This window comes from Carcharodon carcharias, chromosome 8 (genome assembly GCF_017639515.1).
Source record: "Carcharodon carcharias isolate sCarCar2 chromosome 8, sCarCar2.pri, whole genome shotgun sequence".
Taxonomy (NCBI): domain Eukaryota; kingdom Metazoa; phylum Chordata; class Chondrichthyes; order Lamniformes; family Lamnidae; genus Carcharodon; species Carcharodon carcharias.
In genome coordinates, this window is record NC_054474.1 from 88,780,676 (window position 1) to 88,808,400 (window position 27,725).

The following is a 27,725-nucleotide window of genomic DNA, read 5'->3' on the forward strand; positions in this document are numbered from 1 at the left end:
CTTTGATCCAGTCTTATAAAAGGCTGTTAGGGCCTCCAGCCCTCACCTCTCACTCTCACCCATCCCCCCATGCCACCTCATAATGCCCTCACACCCCATGCTACCTCCATGCCACCTCATACCCCTATGGCATCTCCATCCCACATAACTCCATGCCACTTCCCTGCCACCTCATTCCTCAGCACCACCTCTATAGCCATTCACCTAGTATCCACTATGGGCTGACCTCAGGAACTATGTGGAGATGAAAAAAAAAACTTCTAACAACCTAAGGGAGCTTTCACTCATACACACTTGATACATAAATAAACTATTCAGGAGACCTATTCAAATATTATAATTCCCTTCAAAAGGCCGATCTGTTATAAAAATAAACAGACTCCTATTCAGTAACCACATGAAAGACATCGAATCCTTTAATATCCCCTTAAAACTGTGAATCAAACTATGAACTCAGAACTCCTACTGAGATAAGTAATTCTGGAGCTTTCGAAACACAGCTGAGAATTCACAATGGGCTCAGCTGTAATTACAGCTCTAGATAATGAAGTCAATTGAAACTGCAGGAACAGATAGTAATGATTTTTCTAAGCTACACCAGATGGCCTCTCCGGCAGCAGGTGTTTTTTACTCTAACTGGCAGCTCCAGCCTTTTTATTATTTTTAAAGGGCTGGGGATTTAAATAACTTCAGATCATGAAACTTACACAGATCTAAACTGCCCTTCAAGAGGCATTTCCTCCATAAATTCATGACCCCAACACTGCAGGTTAAGGCTCTTAGAATAGCGAAAGTGGGGTCTGTTTGAACTCAGCTCTAACTTCAAATGGTCCTGCTGAGTTTGGGTTTCCCACCTGTGTGATTTTCACCCCCCCCCTCCCCACCAACCCCCCACACCCTTCCCCCACTGGCAAAAATGACTCAGTGAAAATCTGGCCCTGTGTCTCCTCTTCCATGACTTCCCCCACCAGGGGAAGTGGTTATACCGGTCTAGGAATTGGGAATTGAAAAATGGGTGCTTTGTGGACACCTGTGGCCTCACAATGGATGGCAGGAAATGTATGCACTTCCAGCCAGAGATACGCCACCTACCATATTGGCTAAGGAAAAACAAGTGATGCTCTCCTGGCTCCAAATAAAAGGACTCTCTCAATCGGTATCTCCTCTAGCCCTCCTTACCTATTCCCCCGCCACTTTCCCACCAATCTGAGGCCCCTGAACTCCCCTGCCAACCCACCTGAGGCCTATGATTCTCCCTCATGGTTACACTTCTTTTATGGCTTCCTTGTTACCCCGCCATGAGCCATCACTGACTTGAGGGCTACAGCTGCGCAAGCAATGACCAATCTGCATTCGCTCTTCTCTCGAGGGTCCCTCTGTAAGAGGTTCACACTTCCATTTCCCCTTAATTTAAATCTTGATTTTAGGATTTTATAAAGGATAAAAATTACACAGACACGGAGTTCAGCTCAGTCACAAACATGTTATTATTAAAAAGCTAACATCCTGATACAAACAACTCTAAACTAGTGTAATTGACATTACACAGCACTTAATTGGTTAATCCAATTTAAATCCCTCCACAATTTAACTTCAGCTTTCAGTTAAACACATAAAATCACCACGACTTATTAGGAAGCCTCTGCTTAAAAAAAACAGGCAAAACCCCATGTTTCTGCTCAAACCTTCCTCAGTTCAAGCCCAAATCTGCCCCAGGATTTGCCTGTTACACTTAAGTTACTTTAAGACCTCAGCCCCAGCACTCCTTGGATTTGGCTGATAATTTACAATCCTCCTACACTGTTGGTCCTTTCTGGTGTGAATTGTGGGTCTGTAAATCAGGTTAACTGCTCCTGACCCTCCTTTTTGACTGCAGTCCACAATACCTAAGACCAATCTCACTATGATTTGGCTGAAACCACATACAATCCCCTGGTCTGTCCTGTGTTGATTGTAGGCCCTGAGTCAAGGTGACCAGCCCTGATCCTTCTTCCAACTGCAGCCCCAAACCCTTTGACCTTGTCATTTTTATGATGATTCTTATTGGAATATCATAAACACACTTCCTGAGGCCATCTTGCTGGATGGTCAGTGCTGAGCACCTTTCAATCCCTTTAGTCTGTTACATACCCTGGTCCAGACAGACTCCCTCAGTGCTGATGTTATTTCCACCACTGAAAACAATGGACTCCATCCAGGTGAGATACCCTGGTTCCAAAGGTGATGTGCATGTCAACGTTTCTTGATGGGAGTGAATGTTGCTGTGTAATGGCCATCGTCTAGGGCTGTTATGCCAATAGAGTTCCCATTTTCTTAACTGGGCTATGTGATGGCAGCCGTTGTATATGATCCTTTAACTACACCAGGCAGAAGAAGTTACCTTGCACCATTGTTATGATAATGCTCTGCTTTCCAGTCTCTTCATTGTGTCTTGTTGTTGTGATGTTGGAATGTTTGAAATTAACCCTTACAGTACAGCCTGCCTCTGTGTGTTTTGTGTTGAGGTTTGGCTTTTATTTACAGCGCTCGTGTCCGTGGTTTTGGGGGGTTTTCATATTTCATAAAGTCCAGTTGGAGAGGATTCTGATCCTACATCTCCCACCACATCAACTTGATGATAATGAAGTCCATGGCCCAAGAACTGGGGCTCTTTGGACCTCTCCCTTTTAGTGTTTACACCATGTTGGGGGATCGGTGGGTGGGGGGTGGGGGGGAGGTGGGCGGTGTGTGGGCAGCATGGGGTGCGTGGGAAGAGCGCCCAGAAATTCATGATTTCTAAGCCTCTGTTTCTATGCTATTGAATCCTTTATCATTTTAACTACCTTTGTCAGCTTACTCCACCAACATTTGGGCCCACATGAAAAGTTTATTTCCCTAGATCACTCTGCCTCTCTACTGACCATTTGACCTAATACCTCCTTAAGTGGCTTGGTGCCATATATTGTTTTATAATACTTCTGTGCAGTGCCTAAGGACCTTTAATTATGTTAGTGGTATTATATAAGTAATAGTTGTTGTTACTGATCTGCCCATATCTCCAGTTGCCATGCTAACAGAGTTCAGTGTTCCGATTTAGGATGCATCCATTAATATCTAATGAAGAACCACCTTTCCTAAATCTCTAGTCCTACAGAATTTAAATAGCCCAACACAGCGAATGAGAAATATAAGTGCAAGATGGATTTGCCATGGCTTCATGGACCTGATTACAATGACTCGATGGGAGAACCAAAGGTTGGGTAACATCCTGCCCCAGGCACCAGATGCAGCAGGGAAGAAGAGCAGATATGGAAGAAATTTAAATGCCCCTGGTTCAAAGTTTGCCATCGATCTTCTGCTCTTGGCCCTTGTATGTGTAGATAGTGCATGTTGGAAAGCCATTCCAGATAGCTGGCCCACCCTGTCTTTTATCCTCAGCTGCAGTTGAGCCACTGAATAGCAATAATGAATGAAAACCCCAGCATTTGCCCCTCCCCTATCTTTCTTAGCCTAGGAGCACTGAACAGATATCACTGTCACGTCACTAACTGTCATCTCCTGTGAGACCAGTTAACTCAGTCAAAAGCAGGGTTTGATCCAAGAGTCTTCCTGGTCTGTTTGTCTCACCTATCCCCACTAGACAAACCAACTGAGACAATGGGGGAGTCCCAAACATTAGCACTTCTGACTTGCAAAAGTATATTGCAAGATCTGAACATTTTGTTATATTGCCCCTTCTCTTGGGAAGTTGTAAATAAAGTTATTTCAATATTAGTCTTACTCAGTACTATAAAGAGAATATCAATTTTTCCAATATTACTGTGGGATACTGTGAAGCAGGCTTGTCAGGACTGTGTGTAAGTTGTATGTGTGTGAGACTAATTTAATTAAATTGAAGACAGTCAGACTGCAAGGTTTCAATCATCAAACGGATGGTGTAAAAGCAGGCATTTTGAAATGGAAATGGACGAGCTAAGATGAGATCCCAGTAGATATAACCGGAATAGGAAGTTGCGTTAGAAGGTAAATGAGGAGTGAATTTTTAGCTGTTGAATTTCAAAGAGACATAATGGGAAGCTTTACAACTGGGCAAAGATCATAAATAAACAAAGGAAAGTTATTAAGTTTACTTTTCCCAAAGGTGCTGGCCCTAATGACAACATGAAAGATTTTTAGATTCTGGGAAAGGTAACTTTCAAAAGAAGATTAAGATCAATGGGTTTAAAAGATAAAAGGGGATAAATTATATTTAAGAAATGATTGAATGCTGTATGGGGGTGGCCATCTGAGATCTTGAAGTGTGTACTGTGAAGTAGCAGCTTCTAGCCACCCCAGAGAAGTGCTTGCTTGTTCCAGAAAGCAAGGCTTTGTTGCAAGCCTTGGATTTCCCTTATCGAGGAAGAGGGAGAGAGATGCTTGTGAAATACCTTCCTTATGGCAATTGTGGGTGCCTTGCAGTAATACTACTGGATGTTTTATAGTTTAAGAATCTATAAGGATGGTTGCCTGTGAAAGGGTATTCATTTGTGAGCCCAGCTAAGTAGAAATCTTTGCAGAAATGTTATAAGACTAAATTTAAATGTGTAACTGTAATCTTGTGTGTTTAAGTTTTCTTTTGTTAATAAATGTTTTAAATTAATATTTAAAATCTCCAAATGTGGTCATGGGATTTTTACTTCTGACTTCAGTGCACATACCTTCTCATAATAAATACAAATTGCAAATTGTTGTGATAGCTTGGCCAAGTTTCCCTTTGGGAGTTGGTCAGCCTGACAAATGCCACCTGCCATATAATAACTGTGCAAAACACAACACAAAACATGCTGTTTACTTTAAATTTCAGAAGCCCCTCGCACTGGATCAGGATAGTATGATCTTATGTGATCAGGAGCTTCGTCTGGAGAAGAAAATATTGTTTGAGTAAGTGTTATGTAAGACCAGTTGAATAGTATCAGACAATGCTAGTGATAAAACTGGCCAGTAGAAAGACCGGAGAGATTTGGCAGTGGGGGGTGGTGGAAATTGGACTTGGCAACGCCTGTTTGTTGGACACTAAATGTATCCTTCGGGTCCTAGAATGGTGCCTGGGGCAGGGCCAGTCACATTTTTGATGCAACACATGCCAGGCGAATGTGTTAGTATGTGTGCACTTATCCTCTGCTGTAAACCTACAGAGCAGGCAGATTTGCTACCAGTGTACCATTTTGGAGTTCAACGCTCCAGCCAGTAGTTTCTTTTAACCTCGCACAGCTAAACATGAGGCTTAAGCTAATGTCCTGGGGATAAGGGTTCAAATTCTATCGTGGCAACTGATGGAATTTAAATTTAAAAGAAAAAAAATTCTGGACTATAAAGCTAGTCTCAGTAATGGTGACTATGAAACAATCATCAATTGTCATAAAAACTCATCTGGTGCACCAATGTCTTTTGGGGAAAGAAATTGCCATCCTTACCTGGTCTGGCTGACCATGTGACCCTAGATCCACAACAACGTGGTTGACTCTTAACTGCCCCTCTGAAATGGCCTAGCAAGGCACTCAGTTCAAAGGCAATTTGGGATGGGTAATAAATGCTGTTGTTGCCAGTGACACTCACTGTACTAGTTAAAGGGATCATCAACGACTGGCAGGTTATTTGCTGGTTGATTCCTTCTGGCTGTTTCTACAATTCTGCATCCATTTAATGCCTTCTCTAGTTGTTTCAAGTTTCAAAAATTTACAGGGAGTAATGTGGCAGGTGCTGAAAGACTTTTTGCTGACTTCAAGGCTTCTGCAGTTGCTCCCAGGCCTGGGTACAAGAGGCGGCCTTTCTCTTGAGATCAGTCATGTCTGGGAGAATGAAGAGAGGCCATGCAGAGCAGGACAAGCTTCCAGAAGAAGGAGGAAGAGGAGGAATAAGGAAGAGGAGGTGGTGGAAGAGGAAAGAAGGCTGCAGCTAATATAGCCACTTTCTGACTGGGCTGTCTGTGAAGAAATAATTCATGTGGGATGCCAGTAACCTCAAACCGAATTCCCTGTTCACCAAGAGTCCCATATTCCTTAGTTTCCCTCTGTCACTGACCATCACACTGCTCTCATTGCCCTAACGCATTACTAAAAACCAACACAAAATATGCATTCCAATCCAAATTTATAAAGTCAATCATGCCATATGTCATACCAAATGAAACTAATCAACCTTCTACATTCCCTTAGTGCTTGTCTTCCCTGTACCTTTGCCTGTCCTGATGTTCCTATGAGGTGCTACTTCATTGTGGCTGCAATATGGCTGGTTTGAGGCTGCTGACTTGCAGTGAAGGAGACTGTAGATGGCCTTGCAGGATGCCTTGAAACAGCTCTGTGCAAAGAAGCCCTGGCTTCAGACAGTACCACCCTGGCATTGGGGTGGCAGCAGTCAGGCTAGCTAGCTGACAGGCAAATTAAGCAAGGACACTGGCAGAGTGGCAAATATGGGATTACAAATGCTGCCATCCCGAGAGGAGATAGAAGATTTGTGCTCCTTGAAACCACTGCTGCTCCTCATGGATAGGACCTCTGCAGTCCTAGTAAGCTATTGCAGGACTGACTATAAAACCGCTATCAGACCTAAAGACCACGTTACACACGTTACTAACCTAAAGCCATGATGGCAGCAGTCTGAGCTTTCATGACAGCAGTCTGAACATCCACTGTAACACTCAGACTTTTAGTGGAAGCAGCTGGTACTGAAATGAAGCAGCAACATCCGCCATCAGAAACCCCATCATAGTTGAGTCTACTAGTGTGTTGACCGAGTTGACCACCAGTACATTGCTGGAAAGGATGGGCTGCAACATCTGCACAAAGCGCTTTGCCAAGCTAGTGCCAGACTCCTCTGCATTCTAAAGATAGACATTGAATACAGGCTTTTTGGCAGATTTCGCAATGCAGTTTTGGTATGTACATTCATCAGCCTTTCCCTGTAGCCTGGCACATCGCTGTCCTCTTCTGAGTCCTTTGCAGTGGAACCCACGTGCGACCTCTGTCTCCAGCAATCTGGCACTTGCATTATTCTTGCTCCTTGTAAAGTTCTGCCCTGCCCTTCCTCCTTCCAAAGTCCTCTCAAATCACAAACCATTCCTTTAGGTTGGGAAAGTGGATGTATCACTCTGCTGTGAATGACTTGGGAATAAACAGTAGTATTCAGCAAGATGCATTCAGAGTCAGAACTGCACGTACTGTTAAAACATGGATTCCTTTATTTTCTGAGACATACTGGCATGTCATGAAGAAAATAATGACTTGAATTTATATGTCACCTTTCACAACCACTGGATACCTCAACGCACTTTACAGCTAATGAAGTACTTTTTGACATGTCATCACTGTTGGAATGTAGGAAATACAGCTGCTAATTTGCACCTAGCAGCAATGTGGTAACCATTGATTTTTATGGTGTTGATTGAGGGGTGAACATTGGCCAGGACATCAGGGATGGCTCCCCTACTCTTCATCGAATAATTGGCTCATCTACATCCACCTAAGAAGATAGCTGGGGCCTTAGGTTAGTCTCTCACCTGAAAGGGAAAGGTAGCCTCCAACAGTGGAGTGTGGAAATAGTGTGTTGTGCTTAAGACCAAGAGCAAGACTTGAACTCACAATCTTCAGACTCAGAAGCAAGAGAGCTACCAACTGAGCCAGAACTAACATGCATGTTGTCTTGAGATGCCACGTTAGTGCCTCTTCCCTGATGTGTATTCCCTTCGAACCCTTCCTAATAGGAAAGTTAGGATTGGTGAATTTGATCTCCAGTTTGTTTCCTAAACTGTAATGAAAGTGAAGTAATTTTAAACCATGACTTCAGGGGGAATTTGCTGGGTGTTAACTTTCAGTCATTCACTATCTTTCACTTTCATTCCCTTTCAGGTTGGAACTTGTTCCAGTAAATCGGCAACTTTGGGTGACAGCTAAACCTGCAAAAACCGTGTCTGAGGCTTTGCAGCCATTTCTAATCAAATATAACTTGAGTGCCAAGGAAATGGAAGCTAAAATTGTACGTATTAATACAGTAAACTGAAAGAATTTCATTTCTATAGAGCTTTTCACAAGCCCTCGGGACATCAAAAAGCACTCCACTGCTCATAAATTATTTTTGAAGTGTGGTCATTGTTGTAATGAAGGAAACGTGGCAGCCAATTTGCACACAGCAAGATCCCACAAACAGCAATGAGGTAAAGGTTAAATAATCAATTTTAGGTGTTGATTGAAAGAGAAATACTGGGGAACTTCCTTTCTTTGAATGGTGTCAGGTGTTCTCTTACTTCCGATTGATAGGGCAGAGAAAGACTTGACCTAACATCCCATCCAAAAGATGCACCTGACAGTGCAGCATTCCCTCAGAATGGCTCTTGAGTGCCCACCTTGGGCAGGATTTGTAGGTCGGCAGGCGGGCGCGTTCAGCAGGACTGGGATTGGCCAGGGAACAGACTGCTGACTGCGATTGGCCCCTGACCGCGATTTCAGGCTGGCTGGCCAGTCAACGGCCAGCCAGCATGAAGCGCACACTGAAATGGGGGAGGGAGGAGGGCAGGCACTGACAGAAACTCGGCCATGGGCAAGCACTGAAAGAAAGCTCTCTGAAGGAAGAGAGCTGCCTTGGGGAGCTGAAGACTTCAAAACAATTAAATAAAGATTTTAAAATCATGAAAGAAAGTCCAAGCATCACAATCAGTTACCTGATTTGCACTTTGCAGTGCCATCCTACAGCGCCACTTGGATGTTGACCAATAATCAGTGCAGGAGCTGAAACTGGTGTTTTATTTGTGCCATGCCAGGCTGACAGGATTTCCAATGATAAATGAAAAACAGCTACATTTGAGACCACTTTCTATGCAGCAACTCACTGCCAGCTTGCAAACTCCACCTTGCAGACTAGCTCCACTATTCTGGACCTGACTGGTTGCTTATTTGAAAATCAAGATATTTAAGGGTATGAAAATTTGAACAATGGCGGACATGAAAAGACCATTTCCACCCAGCCTGAGTCACTAGTGATCTGTTGAAGGTCAGATCCCCTGCTCATTACTCCACGTCTTATGGTTTTGCATTTTCCTCTTTCCAGTTTCAATTTCAGTGAGCAGTACGACTAGTGAAAAGAATACATGAGATGGTTTCCTATTGCCTTACTCACGCTTACACTTAAGGAAAGACAAGTCTAAGGAAAGACAAGTTCCCCTCCAAGCCATTCACCGTCCTGACTTGGAAATATATCGCCGTTCCTTCACTGTAGCTGGGGCAAAATCCTGGAACTCACCCCCTAACAGCACTGTGGGTCTACCAACACCACATGGACTGCAGTGATTTAAGAAAACAGCTCACCACCACCTTCTCAAGGGCAACTAGGGATGGGCAATAAATGCTGGCCTAGCCAATGAAGCCCACATCCCATGAATGAATTTTAAAAATGTCTTCTTCTTGAAGGATTCCACTGCCCCCAGGCCCCACCCCCGCCCCCTTTGCAAGCAGCATTGTCCCTTCAGGTTCTGGCTCTATCCTCATCACCACCAAAAATTCGCTCGTTGGCCATTGCTCCTAACCCTGAGCATGGAACCCTTACCTGGGCTTGGGTCAATGTGCTAAAGGACAGGGTGGCCAACACCTGAGGTCCCAAATAAGCTCGCTATCCTGCTATATCTTCACAATACATGTTCCTTACCCCACCTGTGACCATGCGATCCCCTGGGAGATGTGAAAATCCAGGTTAAAAAACACAGATCAATTTGAAAAAAATATCTGTCAAATTCCTCTTCTAAACGCCACATACCCAACACCTTGATGATCAAAATTAGTTCTGGAGATTATTCTGGTGCTGATAATTCTATGCTGACCCTAACTCTGTAAGAAGTGATCCCTGACCTAGTCTGTAACGGATTCAGCTCTTGCATAACATACTAATTGAAGGCCTCAAAATGTTCACAATCAAACTGCAATATTATTTTAGGTCCCCTAAAGAAAGCTGGTTGTGAACTGATGTTGCCGCACACTCTGGTGGAGTAGCTTTAACCAAGAGCAATTGGAATGGTCTAGTGAATTATTTTTTTTTAATCTATGTTAAATAGAGTGGAGCGTCCGAGCCTCTGAAACTGGATGCCACTGTGTCCTGCCTGGAGAATCAGCGAGTGATCCTGGACAAGAAACCTGAGCAGGGTGTGTATTTTGCAGTTTTTCTTATTCTTTCATGGAATGTGGGCATTGCTGGCTAGGCTAGCCTTTATTGCCCATCCCTAATTACCCTTGAGAAGGTGGTGGGGAGCCACTGCCTTGAAGCACTGCAGACCATCTATTTAGAAACACACACAGTGCTGTTTGGGAGGGAGTTCTGGGATTTTGATCCAGCAACAGAAGGAACAGCAATATATTTCAAATCAGGATGGTGTGTGATTTGCAGGGGAACTTCAAGGTGGTGGTGTTCCATCTATCTGCTGCCCTTGTCCTTCCAGGTGGTAGTGGTTGTGGGTTTGAAAGTTGCTGTTAAAAGAGCCTTGGTGAGTTGCTGCAGTGCATGTTGTAGATGGTACATACTGCTGCTGCTGTGCGTTGGTGGTGGAGGGAGTAAATGTTTAGTAGTAGATGGGGTGCAAATCAAGCGGGCTGCTTTGCTCTGGATGTTGTTAAGCTTCTTAAGTTAGGAACACAGGAGCAGGAGCAGGCCATTTGGCCCCTCAAGCCTATTCCACCATTCAATTAGATCATGGTTGATCTTCTGTTACAATGTTATTTTCCTGCACTATCCCTGTATCCCTTGATATCTTTAATAGCCAGAAATCTATCAATTTCTTTCTTGAATATACTCAACGACTGAGCCTCCACAGTCCACTGGAATAAAGAATTCCAAAGATTCACCACTCTCTGAGTGAAGAAATTCCTCCTCATCTACCTCTTATTTTGAGACTGTGCTAGACATCTCAGCCAGGGAAACATCCTTGCTGCACCAACCCTACTGAGCCCTATAAGCGTACTGTACACTTCAATGAGATCACCTCTCATTCTTCTAAACTTTAGAGAATACAGACCCAGTCTCCATAATCTCTCCGCATAGCACAATCTGCCATCCCAGGAATCAGCCTGGTTAACCTTCCATTGCACTTGGTCTATGGCAAGTATATTCTTCCTTAAGTAAGGAAACCAAAACAGTACACAATACTCCAGGTGTGATCTCACCAAGGCTCTATACTACTGCAGCAAGACTTCTTTACTCCTGTACTCAAACCCTCTTGCAATAAAGGCAAACATATCATTTGCCTTCTTAATTGTTTGTTGAACTTGCATGTTTGCTGCCAGTCATTTATGAACAAGGACATCCAGATCCCTTTGGATGTCAACAGTTCCCAGTCCCTCACCATTTGAGGAACACTCTGCATTTCTGTTTTTCCTACAAAGTGGATAACTTCACATTTTTCCACGTTATATTCCATCTGCCAGAGTTTTCTCCTCTCACCTCTCAAAGGTGCAAACTCTTGCTTTGAGTTTCACTTTTCAGGCCCAGGAACCTCTTCAATGCCCCCCCCCTTTAATATTCGAGCATTAACATTGAAGATAGTGACGGAGCAAGTAGAGCTGGTGAAGGCTACACAGATGGAGCCTGTTCACCCCTCACCTGAAATGGCTGACATATGAAGACTTTCAAGCAGGAGTAAGTTTGCCAACAATGGTCAGACACATTCCTGGCGATCTCATCACGCGACCTCCCACCTCTGATACTCCACTCCCTGCAGTCCTAGCATTGGTCAGCTGAGATGTCTAGACTTGCAGCGTACCACTTTCCCACACAAATTCCAGAAAGCAAGTCTTTATTATCCAATTGTATGATTTGTGACTGTCTCTTCTCCCCATGTCCATTATTTTATAAGTAGTAGACAAAAGTGCTCCAAGAAAGTTAAAAACTTTTTAAAATAATCCGAAGGTTTTTCTCCTACATTGTTTGTAGCTGTGTCTTGAAGAACTGTTTTTAGTTGCCTGAGAGTCCAGGATAGTCCTGGAAGGTTGGCAACCTTAAGGGGAATGACAAGACAGCCGATCGGATTAGGAGCATGTAATATCCAAATTGTTGATAATTTCGTTTTAAGAATATTATGGGATCCTTCCTTCCTTTGTATTTGTTACATTGGTAATTAACATTTTTTTATTGAAGGGCATAATCAGAAAAAGCAGCATAAAGCTATTTGCAGTTAGGTAATTAGTTCATTTATTTATTCATTAGAATTGCCTGTGCCTAGTTAGACAATGCATTGCCTTCGTTGATACTTATCCAGGGAACCTCGTTTGGCTCCACTTGGTGTTTCATCTTGCTTTACATTCAGCAGAAGTACAAAACAGAAAATCCTGGAAATACTCAGCAGGCTGGCACCATCTGAGGAGAGAGAAAAAAATTAGTTCCTGAAGGGTCATCGATCTGAAACGTTAGCTCTGTTTCTCTCTCCAGAGATGCTGCCAGACCTGGTGAGTACCTGCGGCATTTTCTGCTTCTGTTTAACGTTTCCAGCATCCGTAGTATTTAACTTTTATATTGCACCTAGCAGATCCTTGTCCTCCATTGTTGAGTCTAAAATTTCCTCCTTGACTGTAATCAGAAAGTTAAATCGAGAAGTAGGCCTCATTTTACCGATGTTAGGTTACACACAAGTATCAGCCCCAATCTCACTAGAATATGCCTGAGTAAACTCACATTTGGGATTATGGCCAGTTTTATTGGTGGAGGGTTGATGGATGGATGTGAAAGATCAATAAGACTTGACCATATTATACATATATGTAACTCACTTATTCCCAAAATACCACCATCTTTTTGGCATTGTGATTTGTGTGCCCATTGAGCACAAACGCAAAGAAAATCCAGGCCTTGATGTTGATATTTTTCAATCGGTAATAGGCTCCTCATAATGAAGACATTTTCACATAGTCAGATGGTTAGCCTGAGTCCCAAGCCTCTGCCAAGAGGAAGGTGCCCTGCCTTTAATCTGGCTCCTACCTTTCCAAGAGTCCCAATCTGTAGCTATACTACAGACAGTGTAGCTCTTAGGATCATGGGAATTTGTGAGCCTTCCCACTATGTGAAGGGGCAGTCTCTCAGGAAGGTACTTGTAATAAGTGAAAGATCCAACCTCTATATCAGATAGTATCACACAGTTGCTTTGTTGGTACATCCCTCACAAAGATATATGTATACCCCAATGTGCTTTACAGCCAATGAAGTACTTTTATAGTGTGGTCACTATTGTATTGTAGGAAATGTGGCAGCCAATTTATGCATAGCAAGCTCCCACAAACAGAAACGTTATAATGACCAGATGACCTGTTTTATTGATAGTGGCTGGGAGATAAATGTTGACCATTACAATGGGGAGAATGCCCTGCTTTTCTTTGAATAGTGCCATGGGATCTTTGTATGTCCAGCTGAGAGGGCAGACAAGGCCTTGACTTATTGTCTCATTCAAAAGACACAGGGTATATGTACACAAGGATATATGTATACGAGGGATATACATAGAAAGCAGAAAACCCTTGTTAATTTCTCCGTCCCCTACTTCTGAGCCCAGGGGTAAGGAGATCAATTATCACAATAAAAAAATTCCCCAGCTGAAGTCAGATCAGTGTAGCTAAGGGTTTGAGCCTGAGACTTTTCTGGTCTATAGTGATGCTACCAGATTGAGCAGTGCATTTACTAATTGAGGAGTAGAGGCCATTGTGCTTTACATTTTAAGAAACAATCCCCATCTTTCTGTGACTCAAATAGCAGGCTGGTGAGACTTGCTCTCTGTTCATTATTGTGTCTGTGTCACCAGATACCAGTTCCAAATGTTAAACAATCAATTGTAAATACAGCCCCCACAGAGCTGACCTTTCACTGGTTGAATCCAATCACATAGAAATTCTCAGTGGCAGTACCAGGTTGTTACATTCAGCTGTTTAATTCTTTTGTTACAGCCAACTGCTTCCCAGAGTCTTTATCCACTTGGGCATCAAAGAATTTTAGTCTAAGATGTCTGATGTGAAGTACGGATTCATCTTGTGCATGACCAACTCATAAACTCCAAATTGAGGACTAATCTTATGTTGACTCTCACTGCAAACTGTGCCTTTATTTTTTGCAATGATTGACATAGTTGCATGGTGGGTTATAAGTACACGCCACTGTGACCTTAGAAAGAGTCGCTTCCATTTCTTTGTTCTCTCAGATAGTGTGTGCTGATAAAGATGGCTCGCTGTACCAGAGACAATGAGAGTGCTTGAGGTCTGTGGGCTGATATTTGGGGAGGATGGAGTTCCCTATTGGTATGTGATAAGTCTTACAGTCCACAATCTCCTTTTTCCACTGCACTCCCAGGCTACGGGAGCCTTCTTCACTTTGCCAACATTTCTAACCTTCCGTTACCCTCTGTTATTCTACAAGAAACCATTCACAACTCCTCTGGACCCACCTTGTGTTTCTTGTCCCATTGTCACCACCTTTTGTCCTGTATTATGATCCCTTTTGCCATTTAATCACTCCTTCCCTCACCTCCAGTGGTTCTCAAGCCTTTTCCTGTGCTGACCACTTCGGAGGGGCTAAAGACCCCATGGCCCACCTACCAGTCATACCCTACCTGCTTTAGTTTGTCAATGCAAAAATCATATCAGAATTAATGGAAAATAATGGAAACTATAAATATTTCACTGATTTTTTGCTACTAAACATAGTAAGTTTATATGCATTTATTTTTGTACTAAATATCATAATTATGTTATTAATTCACACCAGAGACAAAAGTATAAACATGTTCATCATGTGCAGTTTTGGTCTCCTTATTTAACAAAGGATGTAAATGCATTGGAGATGGTTCAGAGGAGGTTTACTAGATTGACACCGAGGAAAGGTTGGACAGACTGGGCTTGTTTCCACTGGAGTTTAGAAGAGTAAGAGGTGACTTGATTGAAGTATATAAGATCCTGAATGGTATTGACAAGGTGGATGTGGAAAGGATGTTTCCTCTTGTGGGCGAGTCTAGAACTAGGGGGCATTGTTTTAAAATTAGGGGTCACCCTTATAAGACAGAGTTGAGGAGAATTTTTTCCTCTTAGAAGGCTGTGGGACTTTGGAATTCTCTGCCTCAGGAGACAGTGGAAGTAGGGTCATTGTATAACTTTAAGGCAGAGGTAGATAGATTCTTGTGAGGCAGAGGGATCAAAGTTTATTGCGGGTAAATGGGAATGTAGAACTCGAAACACAAACGGATCAGCCATGAACTTATTGAACAGTGGAGCAGGCTCGAGTGGCCAAATGGCCTAGTTCTGCTTCTATTTCATCAGTTCATATGTTTGTAAATGTGGGGCAGAATTTTTCCCTTGGCGGGAAGAGAAATAAATTCTGAAAATTGCTCCAAATTAAGCAGTGATAATAGTGCAAGGGGACAAAAGTTAAAAAGAGTTCAGTAGAAATTTAGGACTGATACTTCACACAAAGGGATGTCAACACATGGGTTAGACTCAACCTGGAGGTGAAAACCCTGGAAGCATTTGGGGATAAATGAACGTTGCAGTGGGAAAGTATTGCTGATGTTCTTGCTGCAGGAAATAGGATATGTCGAAAGGCTTATCTCATCCATAAAGATCTAGTAAATTTAAAGGCAGCGTGAGTAAGAAACAACCAACATCTTGCTGAGCGCTTTCTAACCATCAGTTTTGCTTTCATTGTTCACAGGTGGACAAGAGGAGAAGAAGAGTTCTAGACAATTGTCCACATGCCTTGTGAGTGGAGCAGAATCTTCCATCCTCAAATGAGCGCTGTTAAAGGCACCTTTACATTAGAAGAGAGAGCCCTGTCCCGAACACCCCATTTCAGTTTGAAAGGCAGTTGCAGACCACAACAACTTGCCTTTATGTAGCACCTTTAACATGTTGAAACATCCTGTGACATTGCACCAGAGGGTTATTAAACAAAATTTGGCACCCTGTCACATAAATAAATATTAGCACAAGGGACTAGCATCTTAGTCAATCAGGTGGACTTTAAGGAATTTTAAGGAATTTTTTTTCATCCAGAGGATTGTGGGGACCTGGAACTCACTGCCTGAAAGGGTAGCAGAGGCAGAAACCCTCAACTCATTTAACAGGTGCCTGGATATGCACCTCAAGCGCCATAATCTGCAGGGCTACGGACCAAATGCTGGAAAGTGGGATCCGACTACATGGCTCATTTCTTGGCCAGCGCAGTCACGATGGGCCAAGTGGCCACTTTCTATGCTGCAAACTTTCTATGATTCGATACTAAGCATGTCTTAAAGGAGGAGGGGGAGCTAGAGAGGTGCAGAAGTTTAAAGAAAGAATTCCACGGCTTCGGGCTTAAACATCTGAAGCTAGAGCTGCCAATGATGGAGTGAGGAAAGTAAAGGATGTGCAAGAAAGCAGAATTGCAGGAGTGCCAGTATCTTGGAGGGTTGTGGGGCTGGAGGAGGTTACAGAAATAGGGACAGGTGAGGCCATGAATGGATTTGAAAGCAAGCATGAGACTTTTAAAATTGGGGTGTTGACAGACCAGGAGCCATTGTAAGATTAGCGAGCAACACGGTTGGTAGGTGAATGGGATTTGGTGTGAGTTAGGATATGGGCAGCCGAGCTTTGGATGAGCTTACGTTTACAGACAATGGGAGCATGGCATGAGGAATTGGTGTTGAAGAATCATCACCAATCCATACCCTGAGCACCACTGTCCACTTGGAGTGCATGAGCGCTGGATTTACCCCCAAAGTCATGTTGGAGCTGAAGCAGTAGCTTGCAAGGGCAGAGGGATAAAGTACAAGATATCAAAGATGCACTGATTTCTCCAAATATCTCATCAACAGATGCAGCAGGCATCTTCCACAGAGATAAAGGAAGCCTTGGAGAGCCCCTCCAACTCATCACGGACTTCTAAGAGAAACAGAATTAAAGGAAAATCTGAAGAGAGGAAGCAGCTGTACCGCAAGACTTATGATGTAGAAGGTAAAACAAACAAAAGTTAGTTAGTTGTTTGTGAGTAAGAATAGTTGCCAAATCCCTATATCCTAAGGAACAGGAGTGGAAAAGGGAGGAACAGAATGGGTTAGGAAAGTGGAGGGACAGACAGTTTCTGCTGCGTGGAGGATTGTGGGTATTGTAGCTGCCATTATTGACCAATTGTCAAGAGGATTGATGTGTCAGCTGATCAATTGTGGGAGCATGGTGGTGGGGAGAGGTCATGTGATGTAATCTCTTGGAATACGATCCAACCAGCCTTGGCAGCCCAAGGTCAAAGGACGTCAGGGGGAGCATGGATGGATGGATAACAGCCAATGGTGGAGCAGAGGGATAAAGAGAGGGGCAAGGGGAGGGTTCTTTGGGAGTTGCTGTCAGGTTGGTTGGCATAAACACTGTTTCATGTGGAGTTGAGCTGCACTGGCCAAAAGCTCCAATGTTCAATCCCAGAGTGCAGTCAGCAGACCTTATATGTGGCATTAGCGGAGGTGTTCCCATTAGACTCTGTAGCCCCTTTACTGATGAGGGGAAGAAGCTCTGGCCATTGTCTCTTGACCCTCGCCTTCAGGAAGGGAGGGAATCAGAGGAGGAGATAGTCACTTGTACACCGGAGTTATGATTTGTCCTTCCTCTTGCAGCGCTGTTTGAGATGTTGTCAAAAGCACAGAATTGCCGTGCTAATGATCAACGAGGTCTTCTGAAGAAGGAAGACTTGGTGCTTCCAGACTTTCTGCAGCTTCCCAAAGAACTGGCCGGCATTAGTCTTCAACCGGCCAAATCGGACGCTGGGAGTGAGAAAGGCACCAGAAATCAAACCTGTCCGGAGAAAGGTGCGACTGAGAGTGAAAAGATCCCAGGAGTTCCGAATAAGGAACCAATCCTGAATATCTCCACTTCAGAGGGCACACAGCAAGAAGATTCGACAGAACGGAAGAGTCTGTGCCCCCACGTGGCTTTTTAATGATGGCGAGATGGTGTAGTTGTGGCCAGCAGACCGGGAGGGCCAACTTAGAGCAGCTGCTCCAGCTCTTCCTGTTTCCCCATGATGGGAACAGGGGGCTGAGCTCAACAGGGCAGGATTTCCCAAACCACGGTGAGTCCCAGTGCGTTGACACTGCCAATTCCTTCAGCGCCATGACTGTTGATGACACTCCAGTGACGATGGAACTCCATTTCCTTTTAGCTGGGCCAAGTGGCCACTTTCTGTGCTGTATGAGGCTATGAATTCCTGGCTCGAGGCACTTTACAGAATCCAAGCTGTGAAAGAAATTGGGGATCTCGGGATCGCAACGTTGGAATAGGCCACCGCTCATAAGGGACCCTCCTTTTCATGATTTATCTCCATTTTAATATCCCGCTAATGCTGCTAAGTGCAATGAACCAATGTAACACAAAAAGGCCCCTGCTTGGAATTTACTTCAAAGCCGTTTGCATTCAGAGAAATGTGCTCTTGATCAGGAAGGCAGACTTAAACTGTCAGACACCTGGGTCAAAGATCTGTCTGACTGATTCTAATTTGAACCATTTCCTGGATCTTTCCAAAGTGAATTCAACACCTAGCTGACACATTTATTCAATCTTTAACTTGTTTACATATATCTGTTGTTCTTATTATTGTTAGTCTTTGAATATTGTTTGTTCTTGATGCAACTAAAGAATGTGGATCTCAGGAAAATGCAGTGAATGTCCACTTCCAAGCCAGGGTACATATACAAGCTGTGGTACACAATGTCAGTTGATCAGACATTGACTACAACAAATGATTTGGGGATGTAGTAACGTTATGTGACAACCAGCCGCTTTACACCCTTGTGATGTGGAAAACACATGTGGAGTCCATATACCAGTGAGAGAGTTTCTGTGTGAATCTGATCTAGTGGCTACAAATAATGCCCCTAACCCTCACAGGAACACTAGCTTGTTGTTCCAGCCTGTGAGTGTAAGCAGGCTTCACGGGCCCCGATGCAAAGAGATAGTTTCACATTCACAAGACAAAGGCAGCTTCATTTACAAATCACCATCATATGGACAACATTTGGTGAACGGACGGCTATCAGTCGAGAAAGCAGGCTGTCAAACCTGAGATATAACCTGTGTGGTTCCTCAGCCTCATTGTCTGTACAGTCACATGAGAATATTTTCAAGAGGGATGTGTCAACATTGTGTGGCTGGTTTAGGGCTGTCCATGTCAGCTTTGCTTTGGTACAAATTACTAAGCCTCACTCAAAGCACACAGCTATATGCATATCAGGAAGGCCACAAATTAGTCCATTCCAACTGGCCCAAAATGCAGCAGCTCTCTACATCTACGGAACCACACAAGGCAGAAGCAAGAAATTGTCAAGGCTCCCAATACTGCGGGATTATTCTTCCCAAGTCAAAATTTTTGGTGAAAATGTGGCATGAGCGTTCAATGTAGAAACATTTGGTTAAACACATACTGAGGGGTGGCCAAAGCTGTAGATGCATCTGTTTCTCTATCTGTGTGTGTGTGTTTGTGATTGTCTGTGAATTGACTGTGAGCGTGTGCCTATAAGTGTGTGTGCATTGTTGTGAGTGAGTGCGTGTGTGGTTGTCTGTGAATTGACTGTGAGTGTGTGCCTGCGAGTGTGTGTGTGTGTGTGAGTGTGTGTGTGTGTGTGGTTGTCTGAGTGTGTGTTGCCTTGTGTGTCTGTTGTTTGTGAGTGTGCTTGTGAGTGTGTGTTGCTTTGTTTGTTTATGTCTCTGAATGTGTAAGTTCGTGTGCTTGTGTAGCTGTGAGTATATCTGCGAGTCTGAATTGGCTGTGAGTGTGTGTGTGTGCGTGGTTGTCTGTGAGTTGGCTGTAAGTGTAAGTCTGGTTGTTAGTGTGTGCGTGTGTGCGGTTGTCTGTGAATTGACTATGAGTATGTGTGTGGTTGTCTGTGCATTGACTGTGACTGTGCATGTGTGGTTGGCTGTGAATGTGTTTGTATGATTTGTGAATGTGTGTGTGTGTGTGTATGGTTGTGAGTGTGTGTGTGTGGTTGTCTGTGAATTGACTGAGTATGTGTGTGGTTGTGAGCCTGTGTGTATGTGGTTGTGAATTGACTGTGAGTGTGTGTGTGTGTGGTTGTAAGTCTGTGTGTATGTGGTTGTCTGTGAATTGTCTGTGCGTTGTGACTGTGAGTGTGTGTGTGGTTGTGAGTGTGTATGTGTGATTGTCTGTGAATTGGCTATGAGTGTGCCTGTGAGAGTGTGTGCATGGTTGTGTGTGTGTGTGTTGGCCAACATTTTTATGTTTGAGGGACATGAGGTTTTCTTTTGTCTGTCAAGTCTGGCACTTATTGCTCATCCCGAGCTTCCCTGAGAAAGTGGTGGCAGACCTTCAAATACTGGAAGTGATTTCATATAACTCAGTAGCTTAGACCTCTTCAATGCAAAGTTATCGGTGTGGGCCTGGAGTCACATTTGACCAGACTGGACGGCAGATTTCCTTCCCAAAAAGCCAGTTGGGTTTTTATGACAATCCAGTAGTTTCAGAGTCATTGATGCCAGCTTTTTTTTTCAGATTTTTTGAGAGTTTTATTTTGTACCCTTGCCCCAAACCTATTTCATGTTAACATGAGGCTTTGTTTCAGTGATACACAGTATAACTGGAACACAAGACATACTCAGTAAGGGTAAGAAGATAAGGGGAAGCAAAGCTGGACCCAAATAAAGCCAACTCTTCTATCACCCTAAAGATGTCTTTTGTGGATTTACTTTGCCAGGACCTTTATCAGTAGCACTGACTTCCATCTATTTATTCCCTTGGTCATAAACTATTTTATTTTTAGGTCTGAGGAAGGGCTGCTCAACTGATGTAACTTCCCAAACAGTAACTATTGACATGTGTGGCCTGGTGTTTTATTGTATATATTGTTCAATGTTTGTAATTCTAAACAATAGTATGGTTAAAATTTTTCTTGCAAGAAATATTGAAGCTGAATTACACACAATTTTAATATCACTGTTTATCTGTGTGCCCAGCTTATTGCCCCCTTTTTAGAATATTTTTCAGTGCTATAGTCTCACAACCTTTTTGCTAGTCTTAGAAAAGAGAAGAAACTTTCTGTGTACGTCTCTCTTTCTCAGTCCCACATTCTAACTGTTTCTCTGCTAGTCTCTGTTGCTTTCCCTCCTTCCCTCTCTCTCTACCCATATTTTGCTATGCCTTTCTCTCGGTCAGTATTTTTTTGTCTCAATATTGATCTGTTTTGGTCTCCCTCTATTTCCCTCTCTATCTGAATCGCTGTTTTTCTCCCTCTCTCTCTTTCCTTCTCTAAGTGTCTCTCCCTCTCTATGCGTATTTGTCGTTCTCTCTATCTACATATTGCTGTTTCTGACTCTCTATCCATCTTTTTCTTTATCTTTATTTCCCTCTCTCACTCTCTGTATTTTTATCGCTTTGTCTTTCTGACTTGTGTTTTTCTATATCTTTCGCCCATAATTCTTTCACTTTCCATCTTTTTCTCTCTCACTGTCTTTTTTGAGTATCAATGAAGAAAAGAGACATGCTGTTGAAGCTTTATATCTTGCACTCATCAGAACATTCGCAAGAACACCAAATGTGCAGGGAACAACAATTTATACCTCATGAGGTGAAAAGCTTCAACATGTCTCTTTTTTCAGCAATACTCAAGTTCTGTACTACCAAACAACTAATTGTCTTTTTTCTTATTTTTCACTTTCTCCATTTGTCTTGCTCCATCTTAATCTGTCTATCTCTGCCTCTGTCCAGTATGTCTATCTCTCTTTATCTCACTTTCCTTGTCGATCGCTGTCTCTCTCTCTCCTTCTATCTGTATCTCCTTTTATCTATCTCACTCTCTCTCCCTCTTTCTACCTGTATCTCCTTGTTCTTCTGCCTCTCTCTTTTACTATCTCTCTGTCTCTGTCTCTTTCCATCTCTCTCTCACTCTCTCTCTCTCTGTCTATCTCTATTTCTTTGTCTCATCTCCCTTAGATTGGAACATTGCACATGTCACTCTGCTATTTTTTTTTATTCATTCATGTGATGTGGGCTTCGCTGGCTGGGCCAGCATTTACTGCCCATCCCTAGTTGCCCTTGAGAAGGTGGTGGTGAGCTGCCTTCTTGAACTGCTGCAGTCCATGTGGTGTAGGTGCACCCACATTGCTGTTAGGAAGGTAGTTCCAGGATTTTGACCCAGCAACAATGAAGGAACGGTAAATGAAGGAAAGATAAGAGAGGGAAACGAAGAAATTATAGATTAGTTAACCTAAGATTTGATGTCAGGAAATTACCAGAAAGATAGAGTGAAGGAACACCTTTAAAATTTTTAATTGATTAGAGAGAGCCAGCATGGATTTGTAAATGGTAGGTCATGTCTGATTGAATTTTTTGAAGAGATCAACCAAAGTAATTGACAGAGAAATATCAGTGGATATTATTTAAATGGACCTCCAGAAGGCATTCAATAAAATCCTTCACAAGTGACCGTTAGCTGAATACAAATTATTGACCTGGTTCAGAAATTAGAGACAGAGTAGGGATAATGAGTAAAATCTGAGACCAATGGAGCTCTGCTGAGCAAAAGCAGGAAGAGACAGTTGGAATTTCTTGGGCATGTAATAAGAAATCATAATTTAGAAAGTTTGATGCTGAATGGAAAGATGGATGATAAAAGAGGTCGAGATAGACAAAGAACAATATTTTTAAAAAGTCTTGCGAACGGATTGACTGTACCACCAACAAAGATGATCCACCCACCTCCAGAGCAAGATTAACATGGAGGTCCAAGATCGCCAACAACCTTTCAGGGTGTGGTACTTGAAGAGAGAAGAGACTCTAATTGATGTGACTACTGGTATCTCACAGGGACTTCAATTATTCGCCGAATTTATTAAAACTTAGATGATGGAATATAAGGCCACTTCTCCAAATTTTCTGCTGAGACAAAGATAGGTAGCATTGTAAGCACTGTAACATGGAAGCATAACATTACAGAGATATTAATAGTTTAGGTGAAGGATCAAAAATGTGGCAAATTGATTGTAATGTAGGCAAATGTGAGCTCATCAACTTTGGACTTTAAAAAGATCAGAGTACTTCCTAAATGGTGAAAAGCTCGAAACAGTGGAGGTTCAAAGGGACTTGGGAGTCCATTTACAGAGGTTGTTTAAATATAGACTGGTACAGGAAATAATTAGCAATGGAAATGGAATGCTGCCCTTTATATCCAGGTGAATAGAATATAAGGGAGTAGAAGATATGTATAACAGAACCCTGGTTAGGCCACACCTGGAGTACTGAGCACCACTTTTTAGGGAGGATACATTGGCCTTGGAGGGAGTGCAGCGCAGATTTACCAGAATGATACCTGGACTCCAAGGGCAGCATTTTCCCCCTTTTGGGGGTGTTTGTTTGGGAGCAGGCGCAGGTGGGCGGGTTCTCGATCAGTGTCCCCAGTTGGGGGCGTGCCACCACTTTACATGGGCAGGCCAATTAAGACCCGCCCAGTGTGATGTCCACTCAGAAGCGCTCTGCGCTTCCTGTGCAGGTGGAGGGGGGGAATTCCCTGAGGCCGGAGTTTGCTCTTTTGTGCATGCACGTGAAAGAGCACACAGATCTCCCTGAGGCAAAGTGCTGCCTCAGGGAGATCAGTTGAAGTTATGAAAAATTTTTAAAGGTCAGAAAAAGTTTCCCTGACATGTTCCCTCATGTAACACTGTCACATGGGCTGGGACATGTCCATTACTTTCATTTAAAAATATTCCGAAAATTTTAAATCCCTCATGAAGTCTCACCCTGCCCGTGGATGAAGTTTCAGGCTTTTTCTGAAGGCCGCCTGGGCTCTTCGCCAGCCCGCCAACCTTAAGGTTGGATAGGCAAGTCCATTAATCATTTCAATTACTTTTTTAATGGCCTTAATTGGCCTGCCGAACTGAAAATGTAAATGACATGGGGAGACGTCGGAACGCACGGCCGACGTCACCCGCGTCATTTTACATGTCGGCGAGTGGGCCCAGCCACCACCCCCGCTCGCTGACTGGAAGAAGCTACTCCAAGGGTTGAATTATGAGAAGACATTACATACAGTGGAGTGACATTCCCTGGAATTTACAAGGATAAGGGGTGATTTGATCAAAGTTTTCACAATAATAATAACAGCAACTTCATTCATTTATATTGTGCCAGTAACGTAGTAAAAGAATTTTAAAAAAGCGTTATGAAGCAACATTTGACACCAAGTCACCTAAAGATCCATTAGGGCAGATAACCAAAAACTTGGTCAAAGAAGTATGTTTTAAGGGGAAAAGCGAGGCAGAAAAGCATAGTGATTTAGGAAGGGGACTCCAGAGATTAAAATCTTCATAGCTGAAGGCACAGCCAATTATTAAAATTAGGTCCATTCACAATTTTCCATTAACAGATTCATGCTGGGTCTCCCTTATTAGTCAATGCTTATCTGACTGCTAATTTCCTCCCAAATTATTTTGAAAAGCTTTCCCAACCCCTAGGTTAAAATGACTGACCTGTAATTTCCTTCTCCCTTTTTTAACAATAGTGTAACATTCCTCCAGTCCTCTGGCACCGTTTTTGTATGGACATTTCTTCTCTAAGGAGAATTGGAAGATTGTGGCCAGCATCTCCATAATTTCCATCCTTACTTCCCTCAGCAAGGTGGGATGCATCCCAGGTGACTTGTCCACTCAAAGCACTGTCAACCTTCCACGTACCTCCTTAATTCTTTTCTCTCACTCAGTATCCTGGCAACCTCATTGGGTAGCAGAGCTTTCTCCTTCTTAATAAACACTGATGCAAAGAACTAATTTAGTTCCTCAGCCATGTCTTCTGCTTCCACCAGTAGATTCCCATTGTGATCCCTAATCTACATCACCACTCCTCTGGCGATGCTTTTACTGCTAATGCTCTGGGGGCCTGGGGTTCGAATCCCACCACAGCCAATAGTGAAATTTGAATTCAATAAAAATCTGAAATTAAAAGTCTGATGACGGCCACAAAACCATTGCCTATTGTCATAAAAACCCAACTGGTTCACCAACATCCTTTAGGGAAGGAAATCTGCCATCCTTACCTGATCTGGCCAGGTAAAATGCCCTCTAAAATGACTCCAAAATGCCCTCTGAACAAAGGCAGTTAGGGATGTGCAATAAATGCCGGCCTAGCCAATGGCACCCACATTCCATGAACGAGTAATAAGAAAATACACCCATGGAAAACTTACACATTTCCTTTTAAATTGGGCACCAATCTATTCTCATTGTATTTCTTTATCCCTCTTATATCCTTATTCATTTCTATTCTGTGCTTTCTATATTCATCCAGATCTTCCCTTCTATTATCAAGTAAACACCTACTCTGTACCTGAAGCATTAAAGGCTTCAATACATTTCTGCTTGTAAGCCTTTGAATCCAATTTAATGCTGCCAGGTCCCTGCTCAATTCCCTGAAATTAGCGCTCCTCGAGTTAAGTAGTTTTATTCTAGATTGCTCTTTGTCCTTGTCCATAAGCAATCTAAATAATTTAATAATCTATAAATAATCTAAATCTGTAGCTATAAGAGCAGGTAGAACCACAGAACAATAGAAAAATTACAGTGCAGAAGAGGCTATTCAGCCCATCATTTCTGCACTGGCCAAAAAAGAGACAAAAGAAACTAGTCACTCATTTTAATCCCACTTTCCAGCACCTGCTCCATAGCCTTGCAGGTTACAGCACTTCAGAAGCAGATCCAGGTACCTTATAAATGAGCTGAGCATTTCAGCCTCAACCACTGATTTAGGTAGTGAATTCCAGATACCCACCATCCTCTGGGTGAAAAAGATTTTCCTCATGTGCCCTCTAATCTTTCTACCAATCACTTTAAATCTATGCCCCCTGGTAATTGAACCCTCAGCTAGGGGAAAAAAGTCTTTCCTGTCTACCCTATCTAGGCCCCTCATAATTTTGTGCACCTCAGTTAGGTCACAAAACAACCCTAATCTATCCAATCTCTCCTCATAGCTACAATTTTCAAGTCCTGGCAACATTCTTGTAAATCTCCTCTGTACTCTCTCCAGAGCAATTATGTCCTACCTGTAATGTGGTGACCAGAACTGTACATAAAATTCCAGCTGTGGCTTAACCAGTGTTTTATGTAGTTCCAACATTACATTCCTGCTTTTGTATTTAATACCTCACCCAATAAAGGAAAGCATTCCAAATGCTTTCTTGACACTTTGACCACCTATCCTGCCACCTTCAAGGACCTGTGGACATGCACTCCAAGGTTTCTCACTTCCTCAAACCCTCTCAATAACTTCCCATTTATTGAGTATTCCCTCGCTTTGTTTGCCCTCCCCAAATGCATTACCTCGCATTATTCTGGCTTGAATTCCATTTGCTACTTCTCCCCCCACTCATCCAAACCATTGGTATAATTCTGGAGTCAACAGCTTTCCTGTTCATTATAAATAACATGGTCAACTTTTGTGTCATCTGCAAATTTCCCAATCATGCCTCCTACATTTAAGTTTAAATCATCAATATGCAACAAACAGCAAGGGTCCCAACACTGATCCCTGTGGAACACTACTGGACACCATTTTCCATTTGCGAAAACATCCATCGACCATTATCCTTTGTTTCCTGTCACTGAGCCAATCTTGGATCTAACCTACCACCTCCCCCTGTATCCCATGAGATCTCACTTTCCTGACCAGTCTGTCATGTGGGATCTTGTCAAATGCCTTACTGAAATCCATGTAGACCATGTCTACTGCATTACCCTCATCAATCCTCCTTATTACTTTCTCAAAAAATTCTATTAAGTTTGTAAGACATGATCTTCTCCTAACAAAACCATGCTGACTATCCATGATCAGTCCGTGCCTTTCTAAGTAACAGTTTATCTTGTCTTTTAGAAGTGTTTCCAATAATTTGCCCACCACCAAAGTCAGACTGACAAACCTATAATTTTCTGGCCTATCCTTCACACCCTTTTTAAATAATGGTACAACGCTTGCAGATCTCCAATCCTCTGGCACTTCACCTGTATCTAGTGAGGATTGGAAAATGATCCTCAGAGCAACTGTTTTGTCTAACCTGGCTTCTTTTACAAGCCTGGGATACAATCCATCTGGCCCTGGTTTTTTATCCACCTTCAAGGCTGCCAGTCCCTCCAGTACTTCCTCTCTCATTATGCTTAAGGTACCTAATATTTCACACTCCCCCTCTTTAACTGGAATGTCTGCAGCATCCCTCTCCTGGGTGAAGACAGAGACAAAGTACTCATTGAGAACCCTGCCCACATCTTTAGCATCAACCCACAAGTTACTATGTACATCTCTGACAGACCCTTTTCCTTAGTTATTCTCTTGCTCTTAATGTACTGGTAAAACGTTTTAGGATTTTCTTTGATTTTATCTGCTAATATTTTTTCATATCCACTCTTTTGTTTTCCTAATTTCCAGTTTTACTTCACCCCTGCACTTTCTATACTCCTCTAGGCTTTCTACAATATTAAGTGACTGTCATAAGCTTTCTTTTTCTGTTTTATCTCAGCCTGTGTGTTCCTGGATAACCAGCGGGCTCTTGGTTTGGCAGTACCACTATTTTTTCTTGGTGGGGACATGTAAACACTGTGTCCATAGAATCTTACCTTTGAATGCCTCTCACTGATGTGACACAGTTTTTCCTTCTAATTGCTGTATCCAGTCCACTTTCACCAAAGGTCAAAAGCTAGGAATCCTGCGGTGAGTAACTTACCTCCCAACTCCCCAAACCTTGTCCACCA

At 42.9% G+C, this 27,725-nt stretch overlaps 1 protein-coding gene across 1 annotated transcript in view; it reads left to right on the forward strand.

Annotated features, from left to right (window-relative positions):
• Nucleotides 1-18,639, forward strand: part of LOC121281101 (regulator of G-protein signaling 14-like) — a 112,809-nt gene extending 94,170 nt beyond the window's left edge. The window contains exons 10-15 of the mRNA XM_041193778.1: nt 4,823-4,899; nt 7,863-7,989; nt 10,055-10,142; nt 15,673-15,719; nt 16,814-16,952; nt 17,603-18,639. Coding sequence (XP_041049712.1) covers nt 4,823-4,899; nt 7,863-7,989; nt 10,055-10,142; nt 15,673-15,719; nt 16,814-16,952; nt 17,603-17,925 — 801 coding nt within the window. The 3' untranslated portion in view covers nt 17,926-18,639. The remainder of the gene's footprint in view (nt 1-4,822; nt 4,900-7,862; nt 7,990-10,054; nt 10,143-15,672; nt 15,720-16,813; nt 16,953-17,602) is intronic.
• Nucleotides 18,640-27,725: the final 9,086 nt, after the last annotated feature.